Source organism: Medicago sativa, chromosome 2 (genome assembly GCF_051527215.1).
Source record: "Medicago sativa cultivar Bolivia chromosome 2, Bolivia_mono, whole genome shotgun sequence".
Classification (NCBI taxonomy): domain Eukaryota; kingdom Viridiplantae; phylum Streptophyta; class Magnoliopsida; order Fabales; family Fabaceae; genus Medicago; species Medicago sativa.
In genome coordinates this window covers 66,103,288-66,118,727 of record NC_140750.1, presented here as the reverse complement: position 1 = coordinate 66,118,727, position 15,440 = coordinate 66,103,288, and the positions used below count along the sequence as shown (strand labels likewise).

General features: G+C 33.3%; 1 protein-coding gene and 1 pseudogene across 1 annotated transcript; both read right to left on the bottom strand.

Moving 5' to 3' along the window:
- Nucleotides 1-2,640: 2,640 nt before the first annotated feature.
- On the bottom strand, nucleotides 2,641-3,730 carry LOC146949835 (G-type lectin S-receptor-like serine/threonine-protein kinase SD2-5 pseudogene; annotated as a pseudogene).
- Nucleotides 3,731-6,844: 3,114 nt separating this feature from the next.
- On the bottom strand, nucleotides 6,845-11,164 carry LOC146949834 (aberrant root formation protein 4-like). Its single transcript, XM_085748575.1, has 13 exons — nucleotides 11,153-11,164; nucleotides 10,654-10,803; nucleotides 10,192-10,252; nucleotides 9,841-10,010; nucleotides 9,678-9,737; nucleotides 9,393-9,543; nucleotides 9,225-9,284; nucleotides 8,856-9,127; nucleotides 8,675-8,746; nucleotides 8,486-8,563; nucleotides 7,972-8,175; nucleotides 7,748-7,799; nucleotides 6,845-7,541 (listed from the first exon to the last, which is right to left on the bottom strand). Exons 1-13 carry the CDS (start codon nucleotides 11,162-11,164, stop codon nucleotides 7,345-7,347), a joined length of 1,539 nt encoding a protein of 512 aa, XP_085604701.1. The 3' UTR covers nucleotides 6,845-7,344.
- Between the last annotated feature and the right edge of the window lie 4,276 nt (nucleotides 11,165-15,440).

Below are 15,440 nucleotides of genomic sequence, written 5' to 3'. Positions count from 1 at the left end.
CCACACCACTTCATCATCCAATCAAAGCCTACATACAAAATTTTACAAATTTTATTATTTGATGTGGCAGAAATATTAAAACACCTAAAAGGATCAAAAATATTGAAGCAAAAAAATCCCAACAATATAAAAAAATAAGAAAAGGAAGAATATGGTAGTTTTAAACTTTTGAAATGGTAGTTATATCAATGACTCCCATTACCTCTAGAAGAGAAATGAAAAGTTGCATTTTCTTGACTTCGTTATCTTAACGTCTAAGATATGTTAAATTATGTAGTCATATAGTTTGCAACTCCTATTCTACTTTCTACATAGGAAGATTCTTACCTTTTCAACAATGGCAACACTCTCAATAAGTGGCACACATTATTTAAATGAAGAAAAACATGCAGAAGAAGAGGAATTGAATAATAATCACAGTTGCAATGATGGGTTTAATGGAATGTGGTGATTTGGGATAATTGGTTTTTTTTTTTTGTCAACGTGCATTAGTGATGGTTTCTTACTCTTTCAGATAAAGGTCAAGTTAAAGGACGCATGTTAAAGATTCTATAAATTGTTTATTCAAAAAAAAAATCTATAAATTGAAAATATTAATTGGAAAACACATTAATTTTCAATCTTTTGACAAATAAATTGGCACAACTACCTAATTTTTACTTTGGAACCCCTCCATGTGTCCCTAAACTCTAAACCCTAAAGGCACATCTTGATTTTGGGATAACACTTCAGTGACTTTGTGTTGGGTGAGTTTGGTTGTGTTGGATGATTTTGGCGACTTAGTCTTTATCTCTCTTCTAATCAATATATAATTCTCTCTCATCAAAATAATTTATTTTAATCATTTAATAGTCACTCTCTTTCATCTAAAATATACTAAAGTCACCAAAGTCACTTAAGGGTGTGTTTGTTTTAAGTTATATTTACAGATTCCTGAGAATAAAATCATAAAAATGCATATGCCTATGTTTGTTACAAATTTATTAAATTTTATTCCCAGGTATAAAATGTTCCTGGGAATAGAAAAGTTTTCCTAACGAAAATGGTGGGAATAAAGTTCACATGGAGATGAGAATAAAATTATGTGTAATTGCCTATTATATTCCCTATTTTTAAGGTTCCTTGGAATATTATATTGTTAACCAAACATCTTTTTTCTAAATACCTTAGAATAAAATTCCTATCTTTATATTCCAAAGAATGTTATTTCTAAAAATAAATTTGGTACACTTGAAATAAACACATCCTAAGTGTTACCCTTGATTTTGTTATACCATTCCTTACCGGCTAACGGTGCCTTAATTTATGGTTATATTGTCGACTTACGTCTTCTGGATTTGCTATGAGAAAGAATTTGTAAGGCCGACCGGATGGGTGAAGATCCTCTCCATTTATTATCCTCTCCATTTCTACCATTTGGAAAGATAAAGACACATAAAAAAGTCAAAAGTAATTAATCATGGTGGGACCCACTTTATGGTAGGACCCACTACCTATTTTATGTGTCTATCTCTCTCCAAATTACATACTTCCATTTATTTTCTAAATGGAGAGGATCTTCACCCCGACCGGATATATCACTTCTAATTTTGTTTCAATCCCATTGTTTGATGGATTAACAAGATATATGTTGAGTTTTTTTTTTCTTACTAAAAGACAATTAAATACTTAAATGAATGCGGTCAGGGATTTGATATAGTATATTAATATTGTCTTCAGTTTAAATGCTCTTGAACTACGTCTCTAATTAATTCAATAGAACTTTATCCGTACAAAAAAATATATTTAATTCAATAAACTTTTTTTTTATATAAAATTCAATAGAACTTTATACTTAACCGAATTCATTTATTTTTCAATTTTTGTTTTAAGTAATCTACAACAATAAATGTAACAAAAATAAATAATCTACAACAATAAATAACATAGTATAATAGGCAACATACACATTCAAATTAAAATTGCAACCAATATCAAAGACATTTACACCAATATATTAAAATCTTTATGTTTAAAGTAGATCAACTATTTTATTAAGAATAATTTTACAAAAATTGGCCGTTTTGTTTTATTCAGTTTTGGTTTAACTTTACAAAAGAAAAACACAGACATGATTATTATTATGCTAACATGTACTTAACGAATGTATATCAATGGCCGGATATGTAGTGGTTTTTTTACTTTACATTTGTTTTATTTCTTCTCAAAAATTGAAAGTCTAAGTGCAAGTGTATGGCAACTGAAGCAAATTATTAGAAAATAAAGTGTTTTTTCAGTTAATTTGTTAGGAACAAAAGCTCGATTACTCTAGGAATTAATCCATCATTTTAGTTTAGTTTTCTGAACGTTTTCCAAGGCCTGATTATCAACGTATTCCATATTTGAAACTTCCATGTTTTATGGTCATTTTTCCATTTAACAAATTTACAATAAAAAAAGAAAGTTATAAATCTATTACAAGCAAATGAATTTCTTTGACATGAAGCACAAAATATTTTGCTTTTCATTTAATTCAAAAACATACACACACTAGTAGAGCTATATTCAAAAGTCCCCGTGAGTATAGGTCAATTGGCAGGAACATGTATTGTTATATGTAGGGGCTGGGGTTTGAACCCCGGACACCCCACTTATTTATCTTCAAACTGAAAGAAGACTAACTGCAGATAGATAAGCATTAGAAGAGGAGGCGTGTCCTTCATTGAAGGGTTTTGGTGGTTTAGGAACGGTGCAAAGACCCTCTAACATTTGAACAACTTTTGTCATGGAAGGTCTGTTAGACATGTCATGCTGTATACACCACAATGCTACACTTATAGCACGATGAACCCTATCATCATTCTCATCATCTATTTTCAACTCGGAATCAAGGATATCTCTCACTTTACCTTCTTCCATCATCTTAAAAGCAAAACAAGGGAAATCTGATTTCTCTGAAATCGGATCAGAATCATAATTCCTCCTCCCACTAATTATCTCCAGCAACATCATCCCATAACTGTATACATCAGTTTTGTCTGATATAGCTTGGTTTTTTATCCACTCAGGTGCAAGGTAGCCACAAGTTCCTCTAAATTCTGTAAAAACAAGGCTTTGTTCTCTATTCATAAGCTTGGTTAAACCAAAATCCGAAACTTCGGCATTGAAATTATCATCTAGAAGTACATTTTCAGGCTTGATATATATCACAATGAAGAATCTTTGAGTCACAATCTTGATGTAGATAAGCGAGTCCTTTTGCTGATCCTAATGCAATATTAAACCGTGTATTACAATCCAAAACAAAGTCACTTTGATTCATCTTATTCTTCTTGAATATCCATTTATCCAATGACTTATTAGCCATAAGTGGATAAACTAGAAGCATATGAGTTCCATCTGAACAAAATCCTTTAAGCCTTACCAAATTAAGGTGGTGAATGCTACCAATGGTGCCAACTTCAGCTCTGAACTCTTTCTCCCCTTGACGAGTACCTTCTAGCTTCTTTACAGCTACATGAGTCCCATCAGGTAGAAGTCCTCTATAAACTGATCCAAAACTTCCATGACCTAGCTTCACAGAGAAGTTATTAGTTGCAACTTCAAGGTCTTTATAGCGGAAAGGAATAGGCGTGCTGGCTAAACTCTTTTCAACATCTTTGAAAGAAAGTCTCTGGAAGCTGGTTAGTTTCCAAGATGATAACTCGCGTGCAGCAAACTCTTTCTTTTTCCTGCAATAGAGAACCACCATAAAGAGAAGAGCAAGCAAAGTTAATATGACAACGAACACCAACACCGCAGCAATTATGATGTTCTTATTGATGCTTCCACTTCCTGATTTGACATTTGTTCTCAAAATCGTAGGATTTTGGACGCAGGTCAAATCGGGGCAGCAAGAGAAGAAGAAACGAAAAATTGCCAAGATCTTCGATTGTACTGTGAAAAAAAAAAAAAAAAAAAGAGGAGGAGAAAGATAAGTGTATGAAAAACACATCAATTATTTAATGAATATGAAAATGCAATAATTGTTTATAAATGTCACCGGAGGAAGTACTATTTATATTTTAATCATGTGTTTAACCACACTTCTATTATTACGTTCCATAGTTTTTTTTTTTTGTCCATCTCTCCACTATTTTCATAATAAGTAAGATAGATTATTGAGATACAATAAATAAGGGCATTCACGGTCCGATTTGGACCGATTTTGAGGAAAAAAACAATCTAGTCCAAAATAAAATTGCATGCGATTCGGTTTGGTTTAGATGACTGTTCTAAGAAAATCCAATCTTATCCAAATATATGTGTTTTAAATTGGATCGTTTATTAAATATTCAAAATGCAAAATGTATTTTTTATCAATATTAATACTACACTTTCTCAACAAAAAAAATCAATATTAATACTACACATACACCGTAAAGTAATAGATTTGATACAAAATATAACACAAATATATTAAAAAGTTAACATTATAGAATGAAAATGATTGATTATATTCGAAACATATGAAGTAGTAATAATGTATATTAAGTTTAAGCAATATATAAGATTAAAAGCCAACAAACAATGTATTAATGCAATATATAATATTAATAAGATAATAAATAAGTATTAAAATTCTTCAGAAATAAGTATTAAAATTTACATTTGCGATATGATTTTGAAAAGGTGATCCGAAAATCGATCCGGTCCTAGTGGTATTTACAAAACAACATTCAAACGCATCAAAAAATATTTGGTTTTTTACGGATTTTGAATTTTTTAGATCGGTTTGCAGTTTTATTTTGTACCGGTTTGGATTTGAACACCTCTAACAACAAAGTATGAAATATTTTCAGCTACTTATTCACCGCCTACATAATTTTGACGTATCCACCACCTCAAATAAATCAAGTAAAAATGGGTCTTGATGGAACGGTACGAGTATCATACGTGTACTTGGTAATCGTACGTGCTCGGTACAGGTACTTCACCGTTTTATGAGTATCTATGCTTCATAGTGTTTATACAACAAAAGGAGTGAAAATGCAATTTAATCCCTAATGGTTTTCTCGAAGAACAATTTAGTCAATTGCAAAATAATTTTATTCCTGAATTTTTTATATATAGCACAAAATACTCTCTTATTGGCTATAATATATAGACTAATTTGTCTTCAATATGAAAATGTCATAGACTATATTGGGGATTATTATTGGCCGGAGACTAAATTGGATCGCAAGAAAATTATGAGAAATTAAATTGGATCTTCACACACTCTTAGGGTCTGTTTGTTTTGGGTGACAGCATATGGAAAGATTGATGAAGGATAGAAAGGTCAAGGATTATCAATCTTTCCTTTGTTTGGAATCACTTTAGAAAGAGGAAGGAATGGTAATGATGGCTGGGACCCACACATAAAATGTTTCTGCACCATTGAAGACGGAAAGCCTAGAGAATGCACTGTGTTCAGCAAAATTACAGTAAAACCCACAAATGCAAATGGCCAAATGCTTTTCAAAGTGACATTAATATAAAGTAATGAAATTGATTTTTTATGGTCGTGTCCTATCAAAATAAAAAAATCATACTGTTATGTACTTTTTTATTGCATTGATATAATTAATAATCAATATATTTACATGTATATTACATTTAAAATATTAAAATCCATTTATATGTATAAATAATATATAACATTTTAATATAGGGGTGTTAATGACAATTTCTAAATATACAACTTTTCTTTCCTTTCACTTTCTTTTCACTTTCACTACAATCAAACAACCTAACAAATCATCTCACTTTCCATTCACTTTCCTCATCCTTTCTTTCCTCTTACAATCTTTCCTCTTACAATCTTTCCTCTCACTTTCTTTGGTGATCCAAACACACCCTTAAGGTTGGAGAACTTGACTAAATAGGTTAGCGAAACTGACTTAGACTAAATACCGAGAAATGGGAAATTGTAGGTTCGAGCTCATGCCCCTACATCTGAAATGTCTCTCATATTTTTTTTTCCCTTCTATATGAGTTGTACTTACAAGAAATAATCATTTTTTTTCTCTAATAAACACTTGAATTAAGTTTGCATAAAGGCATTTGTAGATAAACATATTTAAATTAAATTTATGTAAGATCTCAAAACTCGATAATCATAGGCGTATAACATTACATTTAAGTAAGATCAAGAAACTTAGAATTACAAGAGTACTTTAATTTAAGCTCAAATCCAAACCGATCCAAAATAAAACCGCAAACCGATCCAAAAAAACCGAAAACCGCAAAAAACCGAATATATTTGGATGCGTTTGGATGTTGTTTTGTAAAAACCGCTAAGATCGGATCGGATTTCGGATCACTTTTTCAAAACCGAACCGAACCAAACCGAACCGCAAAAATAAATATTAATACTTATTTATTCTTTTATTAGTATTATAGATTGCATTATTATGTTGTTTGTTAAATTTTAATCTTATACATTGCACTAATTTAATCTATATTATTATTACTTCATATGTTTCAAAAATAATCGATAATTTTCATACTATAATTTTATTTTTTTAATATATTTTGCATCAAACCTATTATTTTACCGTGTTTGTGTAATATTAATATTAATAAAAAAATTACATTCTTCAAAAAAGAGTAAATAAAAAAATATATTTTGCATTTTGGACATCCAAAAACCGATCCAAATTAAACCGCATATATTTGGATCGGTTCGGTTCGGATTTTTTTAGAATACTCATCCAAACCGAACCGAACCGCATGTGATTTTTATTTTGGATCGGTTGATATTTTGCCTCAAAACCGATCCAAACCGCACCGCGAACACCCCTAGATGCAATCATACTCAAACTGAATTTGTGTAAACATACTTGAAGGAAATTTGGGTAAAATTTAAAAACTAGGATTTATTGTACATAATGTAAGTTTACGTTAACATACTCAAAAGAGAGAGACTCGGGATGAGAATTTTGAAACATAACTCTTGGGTACCGTGGTATGATGGTCACAACTTGGTTAAGATATGCAGTAGTTGAAGAATAACAGCATACAAATTACAATAGTATGATCCCCTTAAAATAAACAACTCTTCATTACTAATCCACACTTAATAGCCTTTACAGATATTTTATCGACTTTCAAGTAAGGTATTTTACTGACTTCGGTGAAAAGGAAATGGTGTGTGTTGATATTCGCAAATCGCTACTTCGCACAAAGTTCAACTCCTAAAAAACAGTGTAAATTCAAAGCACAGCTCAAAATAATGTGCTCAATTTTAAACTATGTTTATCGTTGGCATGATTAATAATTTAATATTTCAAACCTTACATGTACCAAAAAATATTTCAAAGATACTTTGGTCAGGAAGACAGCTTAAGTGACTTGATTTAGCTTCTCTTCTACAAGCTCAATACACCGAGACAGCACCATTTCAAGTGGATTTAGGTCGCATACATAACTCTTGCTGTCTGTCATTATACCTGTCACTCGGGTCTGCAAAGGAAGCAGCCATTCGTTGTAGACCTTGAGTAAATTGCTCCTTGATAAGACTCCAGTGTAGTTTGTCTTTCCTGTTACAAAAAGAAATTGCAAAACCTGAATAATACTTTAATTTTGATAAAGTTTGACAACTACTAATTATTAAACCACTATCCAGGTAAAAATATTTCTGTTTAGGAACAATTAGCAATTCAAGCGGCCCATTAACTTAATACTTGTTTCTCATAAACCACTCTTTGACACTATAATAAGTTGACAATTCGTTGATGTTACGTACCTTCAGATTCTGTCATTAATACAAATCTGTATAAGTTGAGAACTGACAACACCTGCAGGTTGTTGTAAACATAATGCTATGAATTAAATTGTTTTGAAATCGGTGCATAACCCCAAAAAATAGAGAGAATGATGCAGAATGCTTCTTCAAAGAAATGCATTTGAAGATATTGAAGATATCAGGATTTTATAAATTACAAAGAACTCATGCAACAGAAAGAATACCGCATCACGCTGCTCAGGTAGGGAAGGTGATCCCCCTTGTGGAGGTTTTAGTACTAATTCCACCAACTCAAAGACATTGGGAGCCCAAAATGATATATACGGATGTGCTTCGTTATTAGTCTGTTGGACATTTTTTGCTACTGGTGTACAATTGCAGATTGCTGCGTACATTTCCCTCCTGATAAGATCAACTAAAACAGAAATCTACAAAAAGATGCAAGACCACCATTAGATGATTTAGCTCTTGATAGTTAGTTAAATAAAACAATGTAGTTAAACGAACTGTGATTAAGATAAGAGACATGTTAGCAATACTCTTTAACACACTCTTTACAATACTCTTCCATTGGTTGAAATTTATATAGGTCTCGCCAAATTTATACTCATATGATTCAGTGAGATCCAATTCCAAAATAGTGAGACTACAATAAATTTCAATCAATGGGAGAAAATGTGTTAGATAAGAGTATTAGATAACACTCCTCGAGAAGATAAATGCTAGCAAGAGAATTACACTAGAGGAACATTTGGTATTTGTCATCAACACTTTCGCGATGTCAATCCTTTGAGAAATTGAAATATCAGCAAGTACCTTTGAGTAACAAGAGCGCATAACATTAAAGCTTAAAAATATTTTCAACTTAAAAGGCATTGTGGAGTCCTATTCGAAAACAAAAGCCATTGTATAGTAGTGGAAACTCGCTCCTTTTAACACAGCAAGGGAATTATTTCTGTGTTCTAGGTCTAAAGCATCCATGATAGCCAATATAACAGCCTGAAAGGTTATAGTGTAATCAAAAGTAAAGAACATGTCAGCGTCTTCCTTGTTGAAAAAGTAAAAGATCGAACAATGAGAAACAAACTGAAGTCAGGAATTACAGTACCTGCAGAGCTGATAAAAGATTTGGCATATAAGATGACCACTGGGAATGTACATCATCCCAGTTTCCACGGATATCTCCATCTGTGATGCTAATCAAGAAGTTGATAGTATGTTTCTTTAACGCCCACGTCAGCCTAGAAAAGGAAAGTACATGTGTTAATGTCCCTATTGCTTGCCACCTTTTGATCTGGTTATTACGAAGCTCATCTTTGACCGCAATGATATCTTCTTTAGCAGCATGAGCAACTTCCTCTGAGACATACCCCCAAACCACTGGAAAAATGGAATTTGATGGGTTAGTGAGAATGAAATGCATAACGCAAAAGGCAAGGATTTGATAGCAGTAATTATCCTAATTCCTAACTCTAACCTGCAAGAGCGGCACCATGCTTGACATGATAAAAACAAGCCATACAATCATCGTTATTTTCTGGGAAATTGACATGGATGAAAAAAAAATTGTATAAACAAACGGTGCTAACTAAACATTGAAATAAATAAACAGCAAAGCTGACACAGCATAACCTAAGAGTACTACCTCCAAAAACGGTACTAACCACAGCCTCAACATCATAAGTTGTTACTAGACTGAGATAAGATAAACCACAATTCGATGAAATTCGTGACAGTTGCAGTACTAGCGAATGGTAACTGGGAGCGTCATAGATATTGCTACTTGAAAGAAGAGCCTGAACAGTGCATGGCAACATATTAAATCATATTACGGTAGATAAAACAGTGAGTAATGAATTTACTGACGTGGATGGGAAAGAAATAAAAATACTCATAATTATAAAATTTTAATGTAGTGAAGAGCAACAACCAAGCATTGCAGGACATATAGACCAAGAAGAGCTCGGAGTTTCTCTCTTGCATCATTATCCTGTTGTATCAGTTAAAAAATGTCAGCGAAAAAGTTGAAAATCAATCAATAATTTATGTTCTCCTCAAAAAGAAAAGGATGAAATGTTTTAAAATAGACAGACCACCAACTTATTGCAAATTTCATATATAGAATTTGCAATTCCAACAGCTCTGTCAAAGACATCAACAATTTCTTTATCTGTCTCCAAATGTACAACCTTCCATGAATTAAGAATTGAAGGAACAACTGCTCTTACGTTCTCAAACTGACGCCTCTGGGTAGAGATAAGGACTGAAAATGAAAAAATAGGTAATGTATGAAAACATCCAAGGAAGGAAGAAAAAGAAAAACATCCTTCAAAGCCCTACATTAGCAAGGAAATGACAAGGTGATTGCTGACATCTCTCTTTATTGAACCAAGATTACGGTTATACATTATATCCAGTAATAAAAAAGTTAACTGCAAAATTACCCTTTGAGATCCCTGATAAAGGAGGGATAATGCTGATTGCCTTACTTGCTTCGCCTAATGTCTGCTTCAGTTAAATTCACAGAAACATAAGATCAAGACATTAGCCAAAAATAAATAAAAAATAAATGACACTGGCATATATTTGAAGATATAAACAACAAGCAGCGTCTAGTTAAATCAGTAAATGTCCACTTTGGACTCCAAAGATAAATGTGCCATCTGGTAAGTCTTCCATTTAGAAATACATCAAATTAGTCCCTCATTAATGTCACATGCCATCAAATTAGTTGTTACAGTGACATCAAATCAGTTCCTAAAAGGATGAAACTGATGGGATTTAATTATCCGTGAAAGACAAGGACCAATCTGATATATTTAATTAATGGAAGACTAATGTAATTTTGCGTATATCTTTTAAGCGCTGAAGTATGCATTTAATCATAAATAAGGACAGAGACTTACATAACAGAGAATAAAAAGCATGTACTTTGGACCACATTTCGCTATAAACTGATCAATGATGCTAATTGCCATGTCCAAACAAGAAGTTGAAATGCCAGCAAACTTTGAAACAGCGTTTGGCAGTTCCATGGAAAGATTGTCAACAACTTCCTGTCAAATCAACAAACGATCAATAAGGCACTCTTAGTTGCTCACTCTCTTCAATAGAACTCGTGATAGTGTGAGCTTGAAAGTTTATGTGGGGGGTTGAAATACTTTATATGAGGGCTTATGATACAAAGTCAAGTCACAAACACTTTTGTAGGTAATCAAAAGAGCTGATAAAAATTGCTTATGACATGGTAAGAAACTGCGTTGAGCTTATTTTCATAAGCTCGCTGATATAAACAAATTATAAAGACCTCATGCAGAGTTTGCACCGATAAACTCCTCGAGTACAAAAAAAAAGTATACATAAGCTCTTATATGATAAACACTTACTGAATAAGTGTCCAAATACCCTATGAAACATGACTGAAAGTTTGAAACAATAAGCTTGCCTGGTCAAGAGACGGAGAAGAAATGTATCGATGAATTTCAGACAGAGCTTCGACTGCGCTGTCTTCTTTATGTCCACTGTCTGGATCAGAGAGTGCAGCATCTGATAAAGAATCAAGGAATTTGACAAGCTCTGAGATGAGGTTTTCAGCCTCGAGAGAATGTTGAAGTTCAGTCAACTACCAAGCATATAAAACCATGATTGTTAACAGCAAGTTAATAACCTTTCAATAAAATATATAAAAGACAAATATGCATCCATTTTTATCCTTTCAACTTCTTTTTTCTTGCCACATAAGCTCTATTTCGCAAGGTAAACCTGTTAACTTCTAGCAGATAGCTTAATAATCTTTATTTGTAACGGTACTTCTTAGTTGTCTTCTTTCTCCTTCCTTTCACTCCAAGTCTCCAACAAGTCAAATACTAACATCATATCCCTGATTCTATGCTCAAGAATCAAGATTATGAAGTTCCTCTAAATGTGGTATGCCGATAACAAACTTTGGTAATGGTACTTCTATCAAGAGTTTATAGTGTTTCTCACTAGCATGTAACATTTTTTCAGATTCTACTTCAAGTAGCGTTTGAGATATAGTGTATAATTCTTTCTTATTTTAATCATCGTTATCTTAATTAAAATTACATTTTAATGTCGTTTATTTTTTTCAGTCGGTTCAACCGCTAATATATCAAACACTTCAAATTCAATCTGTTAACTTATTCGTGGTTAAGAAGTTTATCTATCAATATCATCCGCTACTTTTTACCAAACAAAGCAGTAATCAAAGGCATTGCGTTGAATCATTATATATAATGCATAATCATCATTGATCAAAGTTGTTCAATAAAAATATATTTACAGTAAGCAAAAAAAAAAAAAAAGAGAGAAAAAAAATAATAATTGTTACTTTATACAATGATTGGAGAATTGTTTGAAGGCTACTGCCCTCTGAGCATACAGACATGATGAAAAGAAGAGAGTGAAAACCGCTTCTTGGTCACTGGAGAAGAAACCCAACTGCCAAAAAGAACACGACTAGGGTAAAACTGTTATGTAAGATTTCTTTGTAAACGGATATAGTTTTATCTGCGTTGGAAATAGATCGGTCGAGCTTAAGTCTTGTATGACACGATAAACTTAAACCTATGACGGTGATTGCTAAATAAGTCCCTAAATTGTTCAATCGATCCGGTGGTAATATTCGATGACTTAAATTTGTGAGTAAAATTGTATCGGATTGTAACCCCGGTTGATTATTTAAAAATTCCATTCAATATTTTGTTTTTGCAAATTTTAATTTTAGTCTTTCTAAAAAATCTCTTTAAATTTTTATCAGTTATAAATTTTATGTTTTCAACGTTAGTACTTATTTTTTGAAAAAAGTTCATGTTTTTGTGATTCGAAAAACTTTTTTTTATGATATATCATTGATATGACCATAAAATATCATTAGTTTAATCATTTAAATATTTAATCTTAAAAATATTAAATTATTAAACTAATGATATTTTACCCAAGAGCGCTTAGATAATATGACATTAATCTCTTCTAGCTTAATCAATTAGGTCTTGGGTTTAAATCAAGCTTGAAAATGCAACAATGTTAAAACTCTTTTGAAGAGGTTGCCGTCCACCAGTTGTCAGTGTTGGAACAAAATGTGTTTAACAATGAACCTTAAAAGAGTTTTGATGATAACAAGGTATTAAAAATTGTAAATTGGACTAGCTAATATTTGTTCAAGTGTACAGGACCACAGTTAAAAAAGTTACATCATTGATTGGTTCTGAATGAGCAAATAAAGAGCAAAAGAAAATGAAGCTTAGATGATTCTGAAGGCAATACGCTCCTGAAAGTAAAAGCGCTCCTAAAGTCAAGTTGCTCCTGAAGAAATAGCGCTCCTGAAGTAAAGCTGCTCCTGAAGAATAGTTCTCCTGAAGACAAGAGGTCCATAAGCCACATCATCAGAAGCTGCACCATCAGAAGTTGCAGAAGCTACATCATCAGAAGCTGCCTCATCAGAAGTCATTTCACCAGAAGCTGAAGATCAACTGGATTTGCAAAAGATTCAAAGATTGAAGAATCTACATTGCAAAAGCTGTCTATTGGATTCGAAAACACAGCAGAAAATCAGTGGAACATTGCAACGGTCATTTCAAAGGTGTTTGAAGGCATGTGCTTGCAATTTGGACGAAAGCGTTGACATTGTACTTTATACGAATTGTACAACCACGTTCTCCACTACTCTGTTTTGTGTCCACGCTACAAGACAAGAAAACAGCTCCAGAATACGGTCTCGCCTGCATATATGTTCCCTTGGATAAGGAATGGATTTCAAATTGGTTCTTCATAGGACAACAACCAAATCCGGCAAAAGATCATTGGTGAAAGATCAAGCTTCAACAACGACTCTTTGGTGTGCTGGCAATTTCACAACGTCTCTTTCACACCTCTATATAAAGGAGTGAAGACCTAGAGATTTGGTAATGCAAGAACGCTGAACGAAAGACTCACAACATTTTTACAAGTGCCAAACCTCTGCTGAAATTGTTCTGCATTCACTTAGAATTTCTGTGTCTCAAAGTCATATCTTAGAAATTCTTAAGTCCATTGAGTCTGTATCTGATTTATATTGTGAGCACCTCTGATTGTATATCAAGTGTTCAACCTCAAACAATTTTCTGTGTAATTTTGTTTAGTTAGGAAGTCTCTTGCAGTAGTGCTTGAGCAGGAAGTCTCTTGATTGTGTTCTTGAGCAAAGGAAGTCTCGAGCTTGTGTGCTTGAGCAAAGGAAGTCTCTTGCTTGTGTGCTTGAGCAATTGTAATCAGATATTACTCTTAGTGAAATCTCCTTGGAAGTGCAAGGGGGACTGGACTACTTCCGGATTGTGGAAGGAACCAGTATAATTGCTTTGTGTCGTTCTTCTTCTCTCTCTCTATTTTATTCCGCTGCATTTAGATTCTGATCATCACTTCAGAAGCTGTCTCACTTAGCTTCTGATCAGTGTGTTCAATTTTTAGGAGAAACGAAGAATTTTTCAAAACACAATTCAACCCCCCTTCTTGTGTTTTTCTCACCTTCAATTGGTATCTAAAGCCTTGGTCTGTTGTGTAACACTTAACCGTGCAACAGTCAAAGATCTGAGAAAAACATGTATATTCCTCCTCCTACTGGTTCTGGTGATACTAGCTATAAAAATGTCTCACATGATTATAGTGATAGTAAGAAATCCAGTGTTGGAAAGATTCCAAAATTCAATGGAGATGCTGAAGAATTCTCTTGGTGGAAGACCAACTTTTACAGTTACATCATGAGCCTAGATGAAGAATTATGGGATATTCTGGAAGATGGTGTTGGTGATTTAGTCCTTGATGAAGAAGGAGCTGCTGTGGATAGAAAGAAACATACTCCAGAACTGAGGAAACTCTACAAGAAGCATCATATTATCAGAGGAGCCCTTGTCACTGCCATACCCAAAGCAGAATACATGAAGATGAGTGACAAATCCACTGCTAAAGCTATGTTTGCTTCTCTCTGTTCAAATTATGAAGGGAGCAAGAAGGTCAAAGAAGCAAAGGCTCTCCTGCTTGTACATCAGTATGAGTTATTCAAGATGAAGGATGATGAAACTATTGAGGAGATGTACTCAAGGTTTCAAACCTTAGTTTCTGGGCTACAGATTCTAAAGAAGAGCTATGTTGCTTCTGATCATGTAAGCAAGATACTCAGAAGCTTACCTGCCAGATGGAGACCAAAAGTGACTGCCATTGAGGAAGCTAAAGATTTAAACACTTTAAGTGTCGAAGATCTTGTTAGTTCTCTCAAAGTTCATGAGTTAAGTCTTAATGAACATGAGTCTACTAAGAAGAGTAAATCAATAGCTCTTCCATCCAAAGGCAAGTCATCAAAAGCTCTCAAGGTGGTTGAATCTGAAGAGGAAGAACAGTCAAGTTCAGATTCTGAACCAGATGCTGCTGAAATGGCCATGCTCTCAAACAGACTTCAATATCTGGCCAAGAAGAATAGAAAGTTTCTCGCCAAAAGGGGTAACTCCAGAAGCTCAAGGAAAGAAGATCAGAAGGGATGCTTCAACTGTAAGAAGTCGGGTCACTTCATTGCTGAATGCCCTGATCTTCAAAGAGAAAAGTCAAAGGACAAGTCAAAGAGGTCTACATTCAAACCAAGCAAATTCAAGAAGCAGATTAAGCAGAGTTTAATGGCAACCTGGGATGATTTGGGTAGTGAATCTGG